This window comes from Larus michahellis, chromosome 23 (genome assembly GCF_964199755.1).
Source record: "Larus michahellis chromosome 23, bLarMic1.1, whole genome shotgun sequence".
Taxonomy (NCBI): Eukaryota; Metazoa; Chordata; class Aves; order Charadriiformes; family Laridae; genus Larus; species Larus michahellis.
The window spans coordinates 3,962,844-3,984,784 of NC_133918.1; the positions used below are offsets into that span (position 1 = coordinate 3,962,844).

General features: G+C 50.8%; 1 protein-coding gene across 6 annotated transcripts in view; it reads right to left on the reverse strand.

Annotated features, from left to right (window-relative positions):
* SBNO2 (strawberry notch homolog 2) overlaps positions 1 to 21,941 on the reverse strand; it is a 65,334-nt gene that overhangs the window by 22,767 nt on the left and 20,626 nt on the right. For 4 of the 6 annotated variants that reach the window (XM_074565490.1, XM_074565488.1, XM_074565489.1 and 1 more), the window contains 2 exons: positions 20,935 to 21,058; positions 4,212 to 4,376 (listed from right to left, as the gene is read on the reverse strand). In XM_074565490.1, the coding sequence (XP_074421591.1) occupies positions 4,212 to 4,376; positions 20,935 to 21,058 (289 nt within the window). Of the gene's footprint in view, positions 1 to 4,211; positions 4,377 to 10,598; positions 11,083 to 20,934; positions 21,059 to 21,941 lie in introns of those variants that run through there. The other 2 variants (XM_074565494.1, XM_074565493.1) reach the window with 1 other exon arrangement.

Genomic DNA, 21,941 nt, shown 5'->3' on the forward strand with positions numbered 1-21,941 from the left:
AAAAAAAGAAGAAGAAAGAAAAAAAACACCCTCCATTACTGGAAGCCTGAGTCAGAATTACCAGAAGGAAGCTGGACGGAAGAGCTATTTTCAGTGCCAACAAATCTGGAGAGCAGGTGAAACATCTCCACCTAAAAATCCGAGCTCAGTACAAGAGTTTCCTCTTAGGCGAGAGAAAGGCCCGGATCTGCTGGAATGGCAGGACTTGCTTCTCGTAGTTCTAGCAGTGGAAAGTTAATGCAGGTCTGGTTTTGCATCACGCAATCTGCAAAGTATAAATCCCTGTTCTCCCAAATTCAGCATCGGGGCTTTGGCACGCGGCATGTCGCCTCAGGCATCGCAAGGGAAGCGACAGAAACCTGGGCTGTTTGGAGCATTGGGAAGCTAATCCCAGAGCTGAGAACACGCTGTGAGGGCCGGTCCGGGGTGGGGGGCAGGAGCTACAGCAGTGATATATCACCTTGCCCCAGACCGAGCCTGTACAATTCCTTCCTTCCTCTACTCTCACTCACCTCCCAGCTTGATTTTCCTCTTCCTCCACGCTACATGTCTAAAAACACTACAGAAGGGGCACACGCAGCATACACAAGAACACTGGGATGAAAGCAGGAGAGAGACTCATTCAGTAAAGCCGCTGACAACTGCACAAAGACTCTGTCTTACTTCCCTTTTTTCCCCCCTCTTTGCATTATTCTCCATTTTGCCCGATCTTGCCGTGACTTCCGTGGGAAAAGAAACAGCCCCATCTGGCTGACAAGCCAACCCTCCCCGCTGCATAAATTCGCTCCCTGTGCATTGAGCTAGGAGAAGGGTGTTCAAGATTTCAAAGTGCTCTGAATTAGTTAGGGAAAAAAAAAAAACAAACAACTCCATCAGCAGCTCACAAAAATCCTAGCTACAGGCTTCAGAGGCAGGGCTTTGCTTCCCCCATCTTAAAAACACTCCAAACTTGTGAGACGGTTGTGAGAAAACACAATGGATGACATGAACTATTTTTAAAAGGTATTTCACAACTTCATTACAGATGAAGCGAGCGTGTTTTGCCTGTAACTCCTGCAAATATTTACCAGCGGAGCAGCAGCTCTTCCCTCCGTGAAGGGGAGAGCCCCCCCTGACCCGGTAAGCAGAGCCAGCACGTTACCCATGTCTGCTCTCTTCATGGAGCGCAGCTCTCCCCGCACAGGCTCACGAAGGCAGCTCCGCGTCCGGCCACTTCCTCCTCCCTCACAAACATTCCACCTACAGCTCCAGCACCGGCCACTCGAGATAAGGGTCTCTCAGTGAGCTGGAAAGGTTCAGCGTTGCGCCGCCTCATCGTCCAATTTTGCTCTCTCTCCCCTTTCTGTAAACCCACTTCCCAAAGCTAGTGACAGCTGATACAAAGAAGGGGGAAAGTCAAGTTACCGATATAGTCTTTTCCACGCCGTATCTTCAAATTGCTACATGACAGAAGACAGTTCATTATTTTATTTTTTAAAGACGACAAGGTACAAGGCCGTTCCTGTGCCTGGGCTCCCCGTGTGGGTCTCCCAGGCAGGACACATCCAGCTTCGCTCCTGAGATGTCCCGCGCATCAGAGCTCTTTACAGAGATCGTTTCTGCTCCGCCTGAACCTCTGAGCCTGAAATTCTGGAAAAACTACTCTCCTGACCCGCCAGTGCGAGGGTAGCCGTGGCTGCTGGGTCAAGCTGACCGCGCAGCTACAACTGGGGGATGTGCTCTACCAAAACAGAGCAGGGCTGCATCTGCCTGGGTGACGCACGGGGTAATGGGGCCGACGTTCGGCTTTGGACTGAAGCTTAGTAACTGCTCAGGAGCCAAAATTCCTGCTATTTTATGGGAAGTTCTGGTGGTGTAATGGGTGGTGTAGGGAGGGCCAGGGAAAGATTATCTAAATTGCTTGTATATTGGTGCAGGACATCAGCAAAGGCTCCGTCCCGTACTGAGCGTTACAGTAAGGAACCTTTTCCTCGGCACCGCCCTTGAGATTTTGCAACAGATCACCTGTTTAACTCCTTTAACACCAGAAAAAGCATATCTGAAATTCAGGTAATAAAAGAGTTGCCAATCTTGAGTCAACCTGACAATCCATTTACCGAGTGTCCTGTGAGTTACCACCTCCCGTGCCAAAATGAAACTGAAGTCTCCTGACTAGGATGTGCTTAACTGACACCTCCTCGGGAAACGCCAAACTCAGGAAAGAAACAAAAAAACAACCAAAAAAAAAAAAACCCCGCCACCCCCAACCACCTCTGTCTTCAGAACACACAGATAAGATAACGTTTAAAATAGCTAAAGATTCTTTTCAAAAGGAAGCGGTTTATAAATGGAATTCCAAGGAGTTAATTGGCCTTATCTGAACCCAAGTGCTCTGCGGGACAACAAGCGGCAGGAGGACGTGAAGAACAGCATGCGGAGACCGGAGACGGCTGCTCCGCCACGGTCAGACGAGTTAGTTCACACTTACATGACACATATTTGTTTCTCACTTGCATTCTTTACGCTGGATTTAGAGCGGCCTTTCCCACTAAGTTTTTTGCTGTATACTCCGCGGGCACAAAACTGCAAGCTTTTTTAGGCATCGAGTACCTCAAAGAGAGTTCACGTGCTCAGAAACAGGACACCGCAGAACTATTTCTATAGCCATTTAGGCTACTATGTAAGAAAAAATACTATTAGGAGACTAGGAATAATAAGGCACATGCCTTCTCTGTCTTGGGGGATGTATCTGTTTTCCAGCACTTTTAATCATCCGGTTTACAAGCCTGTGATTCCTCAGCCGTTTCTTTGGTTCCAACAGTTCAGTGCCATTCCTGCTAACCCCTCCCAGACCTCAAGTGCAGGCTGGTCCGCAGTCGGCGGGCTGCGTGGGGATGGCCTGCACAGCCCTCAATCCGCAGCACATTCCGCCCGGGAAGGAGGGCAGCCGTGTCCTCTGCCTCGCTGGGGGCCAAGCAGGCGCCGCAAAGGTCTATAAAGGTGATCAGATCTCACCGGTTTCCGCAAGAGCTCGGGTGCCTGATTTGAGGATCTGGGTGATGGCTCTAAGGTCTCACAGAAAGTCTACGGCAGACAGGAGCTTCCATTCCCCAGGTCCCTCGCCACCAAGCCACGCTCCTTCAATGCCCAACCTGTCGCTGAGCCACAGAGCTGCAGCGTTTCAAAGCAGAACCGCTGCCAAGGCTCTTACTTCCAAGCTGTGACCAACAGCCAGCATTCACCACGGAAATACAGTCAAACACCCTACCAACTGCGAAACGCAGCCTCTAAAAACATGACAGAACCTCAAAATACAACTGTGACTAAAGCACGGGCGTGCCAGATGGCGTTCTGGGGCATTCACGTCGGGTGTTTTTCCCCCACAATCTTCATAAGAGAATGACCTGCAAGGGAAGCTACCGCACGGCTGGGCATGCACTGCGAGAGCTGCGATCTAGAGGTTCAGATGTGTACGGTATCGGTTCCGCCAGCAACCAGAGCTGGTGGCTACCCGTAGCGACAGACCCAGGTTGTGCAATAGTGAGTAATCAGTCCCTCAGCCCCAGCAGCTGAGGGAAAACAGATGGCAGAAGGCTGGTAAAAATGCACAGAACCACATGTTGCTGCGGGACTGCCGGGAGATCACCCGCCCAGGAAAACCAGGAGATGTCAAAGCTTGCAGGGACTTGGATTCACAAAGTAAACACAAATGGTTAGTCTTAAATTGAGACAGAGTTTGTTTTTTTAGTCATTGTTACTGAAATATTTGCCATGGAGAATAAACAAATGGGGGCTGCTGCTGCTGGGGACAGTTAATGATCTACAACACGGTGTTCTTCCTGGAGTCCATCTCTTCAGCACTCCCGAGCACCCTGTCACAGGCCACTCTGGACCTGCTGAATCCCGGTTCAGGGATACGTCTTCCTCGTGCGGCACCCACCTGCCACAGCTGTCGGAAGAGGTAGTGCCTGCACCGCACTCCGAAGGAGTGCACGTATCCCTTTGCGGATGTCCGGGTTTTCTCCTGCTTCCAGGAGACTAAAGTGTGTGTCATCACTTCACCCCTTCCCTCCTTGAGTGAAGTTGGTAAGAGCAAAACAGCATCATCATACCGCAACTTCACCCCTGTAGGGAAATCGGGTTGGATTCTTAAATCCTTGGTGAAAACGCCGCGGGATGAAGCCTGAGGTATTTATTGTCTGATGGGAGGATGGAAGAGGAGCAGCCCGTACCTCTATTTGGTTCTGCTGCGGCGTGTTTACATCCCATAGTGTTGGCACGTGGTTCAGACTGTCGTTAGACAAGAAGTTCTTGGGATCCGCAATGTCAGAGAGGGAATCCGCAGGGGACGAGAAGAGGGAGTTGTTGTTGGAGAGCTCATCGAGGTATGAAGAATCCTGAAAGGGAGAAATGACCACAGTTAGAGACGGCGGGATGAGAAGAGCAGAGAGCTCTTTTCTCACACCTACTCATCCAGGAAGTTTTAATTTCTTGCTATTAAACGAGCAGCTCTGCTGCTTCATGCTCCACAAAACTTCGAAATTAACTTGTAAATGAGGACGTGCTCTAAGTGGCTCTTTTAAAATCTCGTTTTCTTGAAAACGTATGAAAAACAGTGACTGGAGAGAAGCGCTGGTACACGTTCCAGACTAACTCAGCCCGTGGGCACCTCTACATACAGGAGTGGAAGAAAGAGGAGTGTTGAACAAAGCATCAGTCACCTCAACTTCGTATTTGATTAAAAACAAGGGGTGAAAAGTCCTCAGTCCAACACCCAAAGGCCTCGAGTATCTCATTCATGCGCAGAAGCCCACAGAGTACCTGCTACACCTGATAATGACACAGCTGTTTAATTGCAATTTATAACAGCGATACCTGGAGGCTTTGGGAAAAATTAGTCTCCTCACGCCAAGTTGTGCACAAACGAGCCTGCCAGGAGCAGGGGGGGGAAGGAGAGCTAGTGTCATCTGGATTTGCATCTGGATAAATCTTGGCAAATTTACCAGCCCTTCTCCCAAGGGCATGCCTCAGCCCGGACAAGACGGGAAGGTGCCCCAGTGCAGAGGATCAGGCTCTGCCCTTGCTCTTTTTCTGGTGCCGGCAGTGAGACAGCTTACAATTGTTTTATTTTGTGCTGACCCAGTGATGATGGTGGTTTGAGTCACACGGAGTCCAGCTCAGAAATAACCTTCGGTCCCCTCCCTACCATCAATTCCTCGACTGGTTTTTCAGACTTCAGGTGGCAAGAACCCATCACGGAAAAGCACTTCTCTCTGTAAGCCCTTAGCTCTGGCACAGGTCACTGCACCTTCCCTGACTCCAGCACCGCGCCTCAGCTCTCCTTCCACATCAAGTACCGCTTCCAAACTTTTTCAAAGCAGAAAAACTTTGTCTGCTGTTTACTGAAGAGCAGCACACTTCCAAACACCAAGCTCCAGCGCAGAGGTCCTGCCGGAGCCGTGCCTCTGCCCCAGAGGGACGGGCAGACAGACCGACGGCTCTTTCCTGGTGCCAACACAACTCGGTTCTGCGGCTCTGCGGAAGGGTCGGGCTGTCAGCACACAGCGGCCCCAGCTTTCCGCTAGCCCCGATACCCAAATGAGTGTGGTAATACTGCAGCGCGGCTGCCAGGAGAGCCACAGTGTCTGATATGAGGAGAAATCGCTGTTCATTTCCAGTTAAGGGCCAATTTCCTACTACAAGGCAGAAAGGCAGCCAAAGATTTTTTTTAAAAGTCACTTAGCCCTGCCTGACATAAACCCATGCAGGGCTGAGCCTGCCTGCGCGGCTCCTAAGGGCTTCAGGCCAAGAGCTGGGTCAGACTCCTCCCGGGTTGCTACCAAAAGTTACAGGTTTACAGCATTTAAAATCATCCAGACACATTCCTGCTTCCCAGATATGTCTCGTTTGATGCCCGAGCGGACAGTCCCTGCTCCGAAGCCTCAGGTACAGGCGCGCCGAGGCACTAAAGCAAAGGCAAACAGCAACACAGCACAACGCAACGGGTGAAGTTTGTGTTCATCTAATACTACCTGGGGGGGCCCGAAGGCTGAAGGAGAAAGGGCTGTTCGCCAGGCTGTGGTGCCAGGGCGGTCCTGCCGTGCAGGACACCCTCCTGCTGGCTCCGGGCACGGCGCTGATGTGACACCGCTGCTGTCTGCCCAGCAGCAGATGGGCAGCGCTTCCTGCGCAGCTCTTACTCTTGATATTTCTGTGGCTATTTTAGGACTACCCAGAAACCAAGGCTTTTCAGAGACTGAAGCAGGCATCTAGATTTATCATCTCAGAATTAAGTGATCTCTGGGAACAGGACTCTGTTTCACGCTCAAGAAAGTAGGAAAATACTCGGGTAAATGTGGCATTTCTTGGCCAGGGAAGTGCCTCGTGCGTCCTGCAGGAACCTCCCACAGCCTCAAGCTCCTGATGCAGAGCACGGTACGGGCGGTATATGTGGGATTCCAACTAACATTGTTCATGCTATTGAGGTCTTTTTTCCATCTCCCAAGGTCTGCAGCCCCTCTCAACCTTCCAGTCCTCTGCAGAGACACTTGCCGATTACCTCGAACTGCTGTGCTGCTGAAACAAGCCATCGCCCCCCCTTTGCATCCTCCCCACCCTTCTGCTTCTTCCTCTGCACTCAAGATCCCAAGAACAAGAGCTGCAGGAGTTCTACAGCCTCCAGAGCGTCACCACGATCTACACCCCTGCGCTACCACACCTCCTCAGATCCAACCGGGACGGAGAGGCGATGGACAGGCAGATGGTCCTTCACCCATCTGCTCTGGTACCCGATACACCGGACTAATGGAGCAGCCAGACCCGAAGCAGCTGGAAACTCCACTTGGGGTGTCTGACAGTGCAGATACCACACAGAATAAACACAGACTGGTATCAAGAGGCTCATAAGAATTGCTTTGAAGAAGTTACTTTCAAAGCGCAGCACTAGAAGCAACAGCTATTATCTCCTTTGAGTTCCCACCACAACACAGTGACACAAACAGCTCCGGAGATGGACCTGGAACTACAACTCTCCCTCTCGAAATCCGTGACGCTCCAAGTGCTGTGTCCACAGGCGATGCACAACGGCTGGTTAAGCAGCCGGTCCTGAGACACAGACGTGCTGCTTTTCACAGGCGCCCGGGGCGATCATGAATGCAAACCTAAAAAAAAAAAGCACACCCGGGGCCTGGCCACCTCGCACAGGTCGCACGAGGTTCGGCAGAAGGAAGAGCAGGGGCTTGTTCCCAACAAGCCCTCGGAGCTCAGGTCACATGAGGAGCTGCAAGAACGAGTTCCTGTCCGTAACAGGCAGTGGGAGACATCACCATCCTTGATATTAAGTCTAAAAGATGAAAGGCATTCAGTATAATCTGCATGCGGAGAGAAGCACGTTTTTCCTCTCTCAAGGACAGGCAGGCCTGGGAGATACCCGCTACAGACAAGACAGAGCTAAAGCAAAAGGCTGGAGCTGCAAGGAAAGCTCGGCTTTGTTTAGCCAGGGTTGGGTTTTTTTTGTTTTTTTTTTTCTTTTCATTATGAAAACCTTTGCCACACAGACCCATTTTGGCATTTAACTGACAGCGTTCCACCTGAGGGCTTCACCGCCCAGGGAGGGCGGCAGCAGCACCTCGAGGAGTTGGACGGTCCCAGCTCCCTGCCCAGTCTCATCGCTGCGCTTTGGCGAGACACTTCTGCGCAGTTTTATTCATTCACAAATACCACACACAGAAGTCAGTCCAGGAGTAAACGTCTGCAAACACGTGGGCATGGCAGCGGGGAGGCTGTGGAGGAGACTGGAGAGGCCCACGAGGGTCCCGAAGAGAGGAGGGTGCCGAGCTGGGATAGCAGTGGGATGTGAGAAAGCAATGGACACAACCCGAGACACCCCGGGAGCACCCTCCACCTTCCCGAGCCCTCCGGTCCCCCAGCAAAGGGTCCAGCCCCCCCACCTCCACCACCGTCCCTCTGCTCGGGGCACCTGGCTGAAACGGGGAAGAGGAAATGAGCCTCCACAGCAGAGGGAGGACAATATTCGTCCTGGAAACGACTTCAGCGAGCCCGTCCTCTTGCAGTACTATGAGGCATTAGTCACAAATTTCAGTCTCCCATTTGTCTTGTCTAATTACATTATCTAAAGAGCACTAAAACTAGTAACGTGGTAGATCCCCGCCCTGAAGAGCTTACAGTGCAACCCTGGTAAATTGGGCTTGTTTATATACAAACTGCAGGGTAATTATTTAATAGGAGACCACGCTGATAACTACAGTCTGTGTCATTATAAACCTTGACTAATCGCTCCACTGGTTTACATGGAGCAGACAGGAGCTGCTGCCTTAATCTCCTCGAGGGAAAGGAAGGCTCCTCACCTAAACCACAGAAACGCAGCTCATGAAATAACAGAGGGAGCAAAAGAATTCCTCTCCTCAACGGGATAAAGTCACCGCCAGACCCACCGATGCTTGGATACCAGTTACAGCTGATCCCAGCCACAAGAGACCCTCAGCCAAAAGGTGCCGACCCCGATGCACAGACAGAAGTAGCTGAGAACGAGACGACAACATCAGGGGCAGAAGAAACAGCCCAAGAAACCACGAAGAGCGAGGAGGTTCCAGCGAGCGAGAGCTGGAAGGGGCGATGGGGGGCTGCAGAGCCAGCTCCTGCTTTTCCAACGGCCTGACGTGCTTGAGAAGCTGCTCGGTGATATCACCCCGGAGAGGTCACCCATCTCAGCCCACAGAATTCGAAGCAAGTCCCTGTTTAAGACTGATTAATAAGAATTTTAAATTTTTCTCATTGGAAATGAGAGGTTTTTTACACTGAAAGCACTCATGTTTCAGTCGAAGTCAAATCTCTGCAACAGATGGAAGTTTTCCTGCAAGGCAGGATCTTTATTTCAAACGCTACTCTGCAGCCATTCTCTACGTAAATCTTATTTCTGGAATTAGACTATTTGGTTTTGGGGGTTTGGTGTGTTTTTTTTCAGATTTGGTTGGTTGGTTTTTCCCCCCCCCTCCAATTTAGCATAGCCTGCAACCAAAATCCAGACAGCACGCTGCAGATCACCACCAGCAGGAGTTTTACCGCGGGGGGCCGGCAGACCTGCTCTGCCTCCACCTCTTCGCCCGCTCTGTCACGCACCGCTCCGCGCGGGATGGCGAACTCCCGGGCGAAGCGCTGCCTCTGAGATCTCAGCCCCGAGCGCTGCGTCTCACAGCACAGGCTCTGCCCAGTTCCTCCCGTTACAGAAGGACAGACACAAACAGAGACCCTGATATTTACTGGGAAAACACGGTTCAGAACCGACTGTCTGAGTCCGATATGAAGTTTATAGAAGCCGGCTACGAAACGCGAAAGGGCAATTCCCATGCAGCGGGGTCACTGCTGAGTGGGGAATGGAATAAGGGGCCAGCGACGCAGAGGCCACGCAGAGCCGCTGGGGGGGGGGGGCTCGCCAGCACCTTCTTTTCACACTGAAGTTGAAATAACCCCAACAGACTAGAACAGGAGCCAGGGAAGCACAAATCAGTGCCTGGTCTTCACAGCAGAAGATGCTCGAGTGAGTGACTGGATAAATCAGTGATAACCATTTGCCAGACTTCTAAACGGTGAGTGCAAATGAATCGCCAGTCGATGCTGCTACGGCACGTTATTCCTATCGTTATCCCAAAACAGAAAAGTTAACAAAACCAAGAGTTAACTCCCTAGAAAAGATCAGGGGAAAAAAAAAAAAAAATCAGGGGAAAACCACCCAACCACTTAACCTCTTTCTCCCAGCCACTGGAAACAGCGCAGTTCCTTTAGTCAAAAAAAGTCTTTGTTAAAAATAATGGAAGAACAGGTGAAGTCTAAATACAGAAGGAGCACGCATCCGAAGAATATTTTGGCCATCGAGCCATCAATATAAATGGTTTATTTGCTCACAATCCAGACACAGAGGAAACAAATACTCCTTCTGCACAATAACTATCCATTACCCCACTAACAGCACCCAGCTGACAGGGTTGGTTTTTTTTAAAAAACAACATATATACACACAGGCAAACACAAACATGCATACGCCAACAAAGCTGCACTGCCAGACAAGAAAGATTTGGTGTCTCGAAAATCACAGATTAAGCAAATTATGTTTCAGGAAAGGCAGAATCAACTGCTGCAATATAAGCAGTCGATAGCTAAGAGAAAAACTTTTAGCTGCCAAAACCCCAAGTCTTTCTAAATACGGGGCAATAAACTCGCAGCCTTACGGGTTCAGTGCTCCGGCTGGCAAGCACCTCCCTTGCTTTTCTGTACCCAGCATCTGGTTTAAAAATAAAACTCCTGAAAGCCATTACAACTACATAAACACACCGATCAATTCTCCACACAGCTCCTCTTCCTCCGAGTTTTGCAGTTACCGACCAAGCTCTGACCGACAGGAACCGTCTCCGGGTCCCACACGTTTCAGTAAAATACATCTCACACCTTCAGCGGGGTAAAGCTGCTCCCACAGCCGGCACCCCCAAACCCCCGCTGCCCTCGCACGATTCCCGGGGAGCAGCTGGAGCCCTCTGCCCTCGCAAACAAAGCACACCGGGAATTCCAAGGAGGAAGAAAAAAAGAAAAAAAAAAACAGGCATTACCTTGTAGAGAGATGGGAACTTTAGCCAGAACTGCATTTGGGACATTTTAACACAGCATTCAGTTTGCTGTCGGCAGAGCAGGACGCGGATGGAGCGGTAAGGTGAGATTTTTCAGTATATAGTGGAGAAAGGTCTTCATTCATGACCGCGACAAGCAGCAACAGCCGGGAAGAGAGCTCATCAAGGGTTTTTAAAAATTAACATGCAGAAGAAAGGAGTGAAAATGGAGGAAAAAAGGACAGCCATCCAGTGCGTCTGTCCTAAGCCTGTGGAAATTTGCATATAGCGTTTAGTCATGAAGGAGAGTGCTCTTACTTCCTCTAAGCACAGGGCTGACTTTCAGGAAATGATGCCTGCTTGGTAAGTCAGTGAAATTACTGGCAGCGCGAGGAGAATTACTGTATGTGGTGTAATTCAACCACAGCTACACTGTAAACAAAGCTGAGCTCCGCCGCGGCCGGCGCGGGGCAGGAGGGCTCCGGGCTCAGCCCCCGAAGGACACACCAGTGCTCCCCCCTCCTTGCCCCCCGCCCCCCCAGCTTTGGGGCTGGGGGCTCCTGCCCTCCTGATTTCAGGGGCTCAGACAAAGCAATCCCACCGAAAGAGGTCATGAAAGTATTCGCAAATTGGGTTGTGGTCCCCCCCCCACAAAAGCCACGAGCTTTCTTTTGTCTTCGCTATCTGCCCCACCCCAAATACTGCAACTAGAAAATAAAAAGGAGTAGCTGTTTTCTTAACTTACTTTTCTAGATCATCGTTGTTTCTCAGTGTCCAGGGACATTGCCTTCTTTTTCCCAAGGCCTTCCCTTTTAATTTTAACAGCTTTGGTATCAGAAATAAGCAAAATTTCTGGTGGGGACAAGAAAAAGGCACAAGAAAGGGACACCTGGGAGGGATGTGGTCGTCGTAGGCTTAAGGAAAGTCTGGCTCCAGCACAGCCCGAGCCTGAGGGAGAAGTGAGTTTTCCAAGAGTACCCAATGCCCCGCAGAAAAACCAGAACTTTTCGGTCGGCTTTGGGTGCAAAAGATTCCCATTTGCTTCTCCCCAGCGCGGCCGGGAGGTTCTTTCCCAGGGGCTGCTCCGGCCTCACGGCTCCGTGCCCGGGAGCACAGCTCCAGCCAGGCTCGTCTGAGAGGGCAGGAGAGGGGTTGGACATGGACAAAGCTGGCGGAGCACCGACCCCGCTGGGCACAGGGAGAGACCGCTGGCTGCACATCCCTCCATTCCTACCCCGAGTCCTTCCATGCAGCCACGGCACGGCTCCGAGAGAAAGGCAGCTCGTCACTTGGTGCCTGCTGCCGTCGCTGCTGCAACAGCTCCTGGGGCCTCGTGCCCGGAACGGCTGGAAAATCCCACATTGTGTGGCACTTCTCAAAAAAACCAAAACTTTGGAGCGACAGGAGACAGCGAAGCCCCTACCTGGCCTGCAAGAGGTGAGAGCAGAAAACAAAGCGCTCTCCCACCACTCTGGGAATCAGGGGGGACAAAGCGGAGGGGGGAGTTTTGCTTTACGACGTGGGATGAGGAGGGAGGAACTGCAAGGGATACGCGGTGGGTCCCAAGGCTGGAAAACCACCCGCGACAGGGCTCATTTCCAAGGGCAGCTGGGTACATGGCACAACCCACCGCAGCACAGCGGTTCCGCAGGGATTAACACTTTAATAGCTCTTAATAATGAGGATCCATGTTCCGTCAGGCGGAACACCTAGTCCAGGAGAGGGGTGGTTTTTTTTCAATAAGCAAACGGGAAAGAAAAATGCCTTTCCCCAGGCTCTCAGGCTGCAGCCGGGGCTGCTGGTGCCACGCTCAGGGGAAGGGGCAGCCGCCGCAGCCCTTGACCCCGGAGGAGCCGGAGCATCGAGGATGGGCTCTTCCCGTTACCGGAGCACATCCCACCTTATCACAGCACATCCCACCTCCCGGCGCAGGCTGCGAGCAGCAGTTAACGCGAGTGCTGCTAGAGAAGAGGCATCTGCAGGAACCGCGGTGAAAAGGGAGCGTTTGGTTTCTGTGGGCAGCTGGGTTTGGGGCGCAGAAAGGCAGGGGGTTTTGACTGCTGCTTTTATCTGAATTTGATCGTATTTAATTAGCTGGTAGTGCCCTGGAGCTTGGGATAGGTGCTTTAATGATACGTTTGAAGTGAAGAGACCAAATACGTTTCTGAAATGTCTTAATTAGTGACTTGCTGGTGACTGCCTTGCTGTGTGACCTTGATTAAACCACCAGCTCTTGCCTAAGACTACCAAGGTCTTGCTATTTATGCAGCCTTTAAAAAGCAGGTGGTTTATTTCCTCTTCCTTTTCTGTAAGTGGACAAAATAGGGCAAAATGTAGGCAACAAAACTGGAACGCCAAAAGGAAGTAAGATATATGACATTGTTACAGATAACCAGGACTGCTAAATTGATTTTGCAAGACCACAGTAATATAATCACAGAAGATAAGATAACCCACTGAGAAACCGCCACCTGGAATTTTAACAACCTGTCCTAGGGGAGAAGGCATGCCACAGCGTTTCTACTTTCCACAATTAATTCCTAAACACGCACGCTGACAGTCAGGGACAGGAAAGCACAATTATTCCCGCATTCACATTAACTTGACTTACTGCCTTCCAGCAAAATCTGAAACGCACAGCCCAGGGAGTTGCTTTGTTGGGTAACCTTCACCGCATCCCCCACCGCCCCTCACCGCTGACCTACAGGACACCTTCCTCAACGTGCTGGCCGCTTCTTGAAAGCACGTGCGGAACTTCCAGGAAAGCAGATACAAATCAATCTAGAGTAACACACCTGTACAGGAGAAGACCTGGCAGCTCATCACCCTCACGCAACCAAAGAGCTTGGGACTAAATTTCCCGAAACACTTAGCTGCCAAAAAATGGGGTTTCCAGCCGTGTCCAAGGACACTCCAGGCTCAGCTTCCCGATCCGGCAAAAGCCATCGGGCCCCTGAACGTCTCTGCGAGCCGAGCTGCTGGGTGTCCATCCCATGCAGACAGGCAGCTGCCCGCGCCGGAGGGACGCCCAGGCAGGGAGTAGGGTGTAACACTAAGATTCCAGCAACATATCCTGGAAAAATAAGCCTAAGAGCAGCTAAAGGGTGGTAGAGCACTGAATATCTGCACGCTGCTCTCTGTCCTAACGGGGCTGGGTTCTTTTCAGAGGGATGAAAGATGGGAGAGAACGTATTGCACAGACCGTGCCTTGCCTTTCCCGTTCCCATGACACGACTGGTTTCAGCCAGGTGGGCGCAAGGCTTCGCTTTGCATTTGGGCTGTTCTGAGAAGCAAGAGCCGCTCCAGCCACGCGCAGGGCAGCCCCTGCGCCAGTTTCAAAAGCGAGCGAGAGGAAGCAAGGTGCGCGGCGAGCGCCTGCACCGCGAGGCTTTGACAAGTCAAGACCACAAATGGTTTATTTTTAAAACAGACACCAAGAACAAGGATAACGAAGCAGCTGGTAGGTATTCTTTAGCCAGAGCTGAAATTCAGTGTGTGCGAGGCGGGTGTTTGGATCCGCCAGCCCTGCCAGCACACGGCTCCCTGGAGGACCGGAGATTTGGAAGGCAAGCGCTGCTTGTTGAGGGATGGGGAGAGGAGCAGGAGACAGCCTGCCCCCGAGCAAGCCCAGGGGGGAACTCCCAGGCTGGTATTCTGTGAAATAAGGAGAAACCAGGAAAACTCATGAAGCATAAAGGAAAGGCAGCAAGAGAGTAAACTCTTGCAGGTGATGCTGAAAGCCGGAGGAAAGCATTGCGCGGCAGCAGGCAGGGAGATGCTGCGGCTCAGGGAACAACAAACATACGAGGCCAGGGAAAGAAAAATGAGCGAACGTCTCTGTGTCGGAGGCAATATTTCTCTTGGTGGCTGCTGTGGCAGGACCACTGGAGTTTTGAGCGCATTTCAGATCAGGACACACAGTGACCGCCAGCAGAACTGGAGACGGGGAAACTCACTTGATCAGACTGACTCAGACGGATTCTGCTTTGAATTAAAGCATCTATTTTAAAACATCCCCCAGCGGTCTGCTGTTAAATTATATTACCAGCATTTTTTAAGAGCACTCTGTGTTTCAGACCAGGACTTTTCCCGCTTTTGTCAGCTTTATGAAGGGGAGCAGGCAGAGAACAGCACACGCCAAGAATTTCAGGAGCAGTTCTCCACGGCCTCCTGTGCCTTCTCTCCTGCCCAGAGGTGGACATCACCGTTTGAAGGTAGCAATACAGATGAAAACTAACAAGTCTGGAACGGGGGAGATGTCAGAGCCCGCCAGGCCCTCATACTCCCTCTCTAGAGCCATAGGCATCTTGGCTGGCTCCTGCAATCCACAGCCAACCACAACTGACAACAAATTATGCCTCAAAAGCAGAATTACTCTCACTTAACCACAGGTATCTCCACCTGAGATAGTCCCAAGAGCTCCTCTTAGATATGACACGGAAAGATTTACTCCTAAAGGACGGTTCATCCAACCAAACGGAGATGCTGCTCTAGAATAATGCCGGCTGCATCCCAGATGTGTCCCCTCCTCCTTGGTAATTAGCTCAGGGTGGCTAAATCAGACCATCAGAGCAAATCGAGCACTCGGTTGGTGAATCCTGCACTGATGCCTGAACCCTGCAGCCCAGGAAAGGGCTGTGAACCCAGCACAGAGACCGACCAGCTCCCGCTGTGCCCAGCGCCAGCACAGCTCACCTTCACGCGGCTCACCCCCGAGGCAGCCAAACCCTTACACGTGCCAACAGCCCAGGCTGATGCCAGTTTCCTCACAATACTCACGCAGCTCCGAGCTGGGAGCCCTTGTGGGCGCGTGGCCGTGTTACCTGGTGCATCATCAAGCGCGTTATCTGATGTTTCATCACCCAGGCACCCCCCACGGCTGAGCCACGGTGAGAGCCGGGCAGCGGCAGACACACAAACGCGGTGCTCGTGGCCGTCCTGACAGGCAGCGCACGCCGTCATCGCCAACACAATTTCGCCGTACTTACTGTAACTAGGTCAGATGAGCCGTTATAATCACAGCCTTCGCTTTTCTAAACCAAGATCTGAAGTGTTAGGCATCTCACCTAAAGTGGTTTTGAAGTGTAATTAAGTCAGTCAAAAGCCCAGCCCTGGAGTGCAAAAACAAAGACAGGAGCATGTAAAGTGACTTGTTCGCAAAATGCTTCAAAGGCACGAGAGCCAGTTAATTGTCTTCAAATTGATTTTAATATCTGTATTCCCCATAGACATAACTCCAGGACAGCGATAGGAAGTTCCAGGACGTTTCTTATTCCAGGAAACTCTTCATTTCAGTCAGAACCAAGTCTTTCATATAATTTAATAACTGTTACATTGATTTCTCTTAAATCACCACAGCTCCGTGCACTGAAGCACTTTTAGAAATTAATACTTTTTTTAAGAGTAGGTTAATTTCACTCCCTTTCTTTAACGAGAAAGATTAATAGGAGGTTGCAAGGGGCTGGTAGTGAAAAGAGGGCTGGTTTATGATTAACACGTGCAGTCAAGAGCCCCCGTACACCACAGGCAGATCAAACACGGCCGTAACTGCACCTTTACAGCATTACTGCAAATGGCTCTACCCAAGAGCTGCCAAGTCCGCCCTGCCCCACAAGCTAAATCAGTCGGGACTGACCTCCTTCCTTCACTCCAAGCACAACTCACATTTTAAAAAGGGTACCCAAGTTCCCTGCCAAGTGTTTATACGCAGAGCTGCTTCACGGAGGAGAGAAAGGAGCTTCCTCAGAGCCCCCTTGCCCACCCGCGATGTCCTCACCTTCCCCGCCCAGCAGGAGCCGCTCGCCCGCGCTGCAAAGAGATGGGGCAACTTTTCAGCGTGACTTAGGGCAAACGAAGTCAGAAGAGGAGGCTTCCGTGCGTTCAGAAAGGTCCTGTTCTGGATAGCCGATAGCCACAAGGAGCAAGTAAACCAAGTTAAGCAAAGGGAAACACAGATTGGCTATCAGAAACAGGCAGGATCATTTGAGATAACAAAGGGAAGGAGGAAGTGGGCAGAGCCCTGTGCTTTAAGTAACTCTGAACAGGACAGAACAGTGAAGTTCAAAGAAAAACCCGGGTGGCTAAGGGCATTTCTGTGACAGGTATGCTTTTCTACAACAGGCTGCTCTGCTTTTATGATAAGGCTCTGGGGACAGGTTACAGCTCAACACACCCCTGCTGAGGGACAGCAGATGCCAAAGTGTAAGTTAAAACCTCCTGGATTTGGTGTTTGTTGGGGCAGTTAACAGCTCTCGCCATCAGCAACACAGGATAGCACTGATAACGGTAAAAATGCCTGGATTACGGCACACAAGCTCTGGATCCCAACTCACCAGCACCCGGCTGCAGGAACCAACAGCAGAAAGCGAGGGCAGCAACGAAAACCAAAACCGGCTGCTCTTCAGGACTTCAATTTCTAAGGACATGCGTGCAGTTAGGGGACTTTTTACATAAGGAGACAACTCCACAGGGTTTGGGCAAGACTTTGGCTTAAGACAACCATTCCCAAGATCAAGAAGTGCTATCAGAGCCCAATATGGCTTCATGTAACTATTTTCTAAACCTCAGTTTAAGCCACTTGTTTATATAAAAGAATGCCAACAGATCGGCAAGGATGAATCACCCAACAGCAGGCCAAAAACCCAAAAATATTGTGGAGGAAACAAGTTTAAGTTCACATTAGGCTGCTCTGACCATGCAAATGAAGCACCTTTTCCAATCTGCAGGAGGTGCTCAGCTGCGGTACACGCAGACGTCGCTCTTCACCAGACCCAAGCGGCAGCGGTGAATGATTCAACTAAAATGAAATTCCCAGAGCACTTAAGAAATGTGGCAACTCCCACTCATGGCATCCTCAGGCCAGCAAAGGCTTTACACTCTGCAGGTCCAGCTGAGGGCCTCCAAAACAAAATACGGAGAGAAGACGGGGGGAAGCAAAGGCCAGTGCTGGAGGAAAACACGTCAGCCTTCCCACTCTCCGGACCCTCGGGTCCCCCGAACCCCAGGGCACACGAACGATCCTCCAATCACTGCCACCCACAGAAAGTGGTTCCTACACAAATACCTCAGAATCATTAGTCATTTGCTCTTTAGACCTTTTAAATCCATTTTCAGTATTCCTGGAAAACACTGTAAGGAGACAAACTGCCTACAGGCTACGCCGTCCAAGGCCAGGCTGGAGCCCCACTGCAGCCCAGAGCGGCCGCAGGAACGTTTCGGGGAGGCGGTGTTCACCGAATCGCTGTCACGTCATGCACTGGGATCACAAAGCTTCCCTCCGAGTCAGAGATGACATTTCCATCTCCTTCCCCAGGACAGCACGCACAAGTCAAGCACTGGCGGGTTGCCGAGATACACGAATCGCTGTAACCCAAGGGGACAGCACGCTCTGCTGTGCGGCTGAACCAGCACAGGTCAGATTTTGGTATCGGAGCAAAGACAAGAGAATAGTCTGTATTCACGTGTGAAATCAGCACAAGTTCTCACACAAGCACCCAACCGACCTCCTCTGCCCAGTGACCACAGACTTAATCACGAATCTCTTACCAAAGCATGCAGCAGACTCCTCATGTTCGCTCTTTGGTTTCCCTCCTCTGTTTGGCATGGCCGTAACAGCACAAAGTTTAATGGGAGTTGCCACTCCTACCACCGCAGCAGGCAAGTACGGAAAAGATAGGTACTTTCCTGTACAGTCACCTGAGAAGATGTAACCACCCAAGCTGCTCCCACACCTTCTGAATGGCATGTTTCGGCTTCCCAGGCAGACGGCTAATATTTAACAGTTTGGCATCTGGGACAGCAAGAAATCAGTAAAGTGGAAAATATTGCTGAAGCAAGGGATGGAAAAGCTCCAGGACGCTCCCGGATGACTCCAGATTGATGCCACTGCCTCCAGTTAAGTGCCTGCTGCTCTACCAGATCCAGGCTCTAATTCTGGCTCCCGTGAAAAAAATCATCAGCTTTTCTTTGGATGAGCAACGACTAGTAGCTCAGAAAACCCTAGGTTTTATCAATGGCTTTCCATGTTAGCGCTTCGTGCATTCTAATAGGTGAGAGCATCAGGAGCAAACCATGCAGAAAGCTCACAAGTCAAAAGCCAAGTGTTCAGAACGGCTGGTCTGGCTCCGTACTTCAGCAGAACACGCCGTTTGAGCTGGAGGATGACTAAAGACTGAAACATCTCTTCAGGACAGAGAAGAGCACACCACTAGCGTTACTTCACATGAATGGGCACTGTCACACGGGACACGCGGCAAGTGGTCCTGTCCCGCTGCCCCGCGGCACCCCCAGACAGACACCACCCCTCTGAGGTACGAACTCCACCACATCAGTTTCAAACTGGCAAACAAAGCTCTAACAAAGGTCTTATTCAGTGTTTCTCACTTTCAGAGCACGCAGGGTGACACATCAGCGCCTTGGGTTATCTGTGGGAATCTCCGGAAGGCCCCAGGCAGTAACAGTCAGCGCACAGGCTCACGGACCAGCGCCAAACAGGACGGAAAAGACCCATAAAATACTCTCTTCCTCATGGGAATGCACATGTCACAATACCTGAGTATGTGCTCTGCCTTGGCTGTGTTTGATTCAGAGGAGGACACTGTTATTTCTGTACGTGAAGCAGAACAGCACTCTCAAGCACGTTGCAATAGGTGCAGTCTCACAACAGTTGGCTTGGAAAGAAAGGGTCCAAGCAAAATTGTGACTGCCCACAATCACCTCGCTCCCGACTGTCACTTCCTCTCCAACAGGATGAGAGTGGCACAAGAATTATTTCTTCTTCTGGAAATCATTTGAGGTCCTTTATCTCTGGTTTGTCTCAGAGCCCTCCTGCTCTTTTATCACCTAGATAAAAGCAGAAGCATCTCCTTTCCACACAGAATCTCCAAAAATCTGCTCTTCCAAGCTGGCTGAGATCGATTTCCGTGATGCAGCAAGGGAAGGAAGCTGATCGACCACTTAGATACTAGAAAATACGTAAGTTAAAGAAATAATTAAGCCCTTTTCCCGTTAAACCCATCAGCCAAACTACACCAGACCTGCAAGATGAGACCTGCGGAGAGGACCCCGCTCCCTCTTCCCATCGCAGCCCGTTAAATGGCTTCCAGTTGATGAGATCACATTTCTGTCTCATTCCTCCCGCAATTAATTCTGCGGGAGGCGAAGATCAATGCTATTACGATTCATTTACTTATCTGGTTTTATCCAGTTAGAAGACTCTGGTCAACAGCCACTGGTGACCGACCAGTCCCGCTGTGCCAGGCCAGTCACTAACGTGAGGCACCCCAGCAGCTTCGCTCAGGGAGATGAACCTGGGCTGCCGCACCAGCCGCTCACCTCAAAAGGCACGAATCCCCAGCATATGTAAGTCCAGACCTGCAGAAATCGGAGCCCCGAGGAGGCTCAAAACCTCTTTAGCCACATCAAGAAAATAAAAGCACAATTGGGGGGGGATTAACACATCCGCCTCAAGAAGAGGGGAAATGCATCAATTTGCTGATGCATCGATTAATGAATCACGCAGGAAGAAGAGACAGATTACAAAGAAAAAAGTTTCTGTTTATACACGTGCCTTGACATTCAGCAGTTCCTGAAAATAAAATACATTCAGACGCACACAGCAGCTTAACGGGGCCTACTGACGTGTTTCTCGGTGTGCCAAAGCACGAAGCCAGCACAAAGCACATCCGTAGCGCCCCGGCTCGTCCTCACGCCTCCCTCGCGCTGTTTTCAGCAACTCAGGGCTACGGTGTAAGGCACACTTAGACTTAACAGTGAAATATCTAGAAAGGTCAATCTTCACCTCTCGGTCCCTAAAGACGCCAAATGAAGCAGGGCGACTGTTCATCCCTCCCACACTTCAGCTCCGCAAAAAATGGCCTGGCTCCAATCGGAGTTTGCTAGGCACCGAGTTGATGTCATGCCTAAAGATTCACTATTCAGGAATCCCCCACTTGGAATCAGTGAGAAAGCACAGGCAACATACCCGAGCGAAGAGCTTCAGGAGGCAAACGATGTGACTGACTGCAGCATGTTCGAATTCACACTTACCTATGCCCTCCTGCAAACGGGATTCTCCCCTGCGCCGTCAGCGTTTGCGTTAAACACCACTTTAAAAGACAGAAGCGGTTTTACCACAGATAAGCTCCTACCACGCCAGCGGAAAGCTTCTGAATTGCTCTTGTCAGAGAATCCATCCCAATCGCACACAACTATCAGGTGCTGGGAAATTTAAGATACTGCCCGTCTCTTCCTTTCCCCTCAATAAGGCAATACTGAAAAATAAAACCCATCACCAGAAAGCACCATTCTCCCCCAAAGCCGTCAGTGGCTATGTACTCACCTGAGGAAAATCACCATTTTTTGGTAAGAAGTCAGTGGGGTCCACAGATGCATAGTTTGTATCCAAGAAATGTGGTCTGCTGATGGGATTCATATAAAAATCGTGAGAGGAATTAAAATATTGCCTGTAAGGAAATGGGAAAAGCAGTTACTTCCTGTCAGTCCTGAGCATTTCTGAGGTTGCTTCAGACTCCATCAGCAGCGGTGAGGCTGCGACTATGGGATGACACATACAGGAGATTGATATTTTAAAAAAGCTGCATTTATCCAGAAGAGCTACCTAGGCAAATTAATACATCTACCCGTTATATCCTACTTCCTGAACTCAGAGTGTAAGAGTCTGGAAAGCTGTATTAGGAATTCAATTCTCGGCAGTTCATGTAAATAAGGAAGGACTTAATAGATAAAAATGGTCTGCAGGACTAAATAATATCTCGGTCCTGACAACAAAGCGAAATTAAGCCTCTGAGTTGTCCCAGCGCCAAGAGATTGACGGGTGTGATGGAACCTGACGATCACACGACATAAGGACCAGCATCAAGTTTCACGGAAATATCACACCCAAATGCTAGTTTGGGACATAAAACTGAAACAGTCCTGCAAACTGGCAGAGCCAGGGAACAAAAACACACGCACCCCCCCTTCGCACACCCTTGATGGGGAGCTTTACCGCTCACAGATCTTCGCGTACAGACAGATCGAAAGGGAAGGTTAGGGACATGCAAAGGTCTCCCGATCCCTCGCTCCTGGGGGGGGCCCATGCCCCCAGCACCGCTTCCTCCCAGCCAAGCGGAGCTGAGGATTGCAAAAGGGCCGACAATTCCCTTCCTCCTTCCCGGGAGTTGCCTCTGGCCTCTGTTACGCGACCGTCTTCTGGTTTTGCTATTTCACACGCGAGCCCTTTCCCTCTCCTGCAGGAGCAAGGAATGTGCTTCGTAATCTTTCCCGTAAGGGCTGCGCGCTCGCGCCGCTTGGGCAATCGCCACCCAGCACGTTTGCATGCTGGAA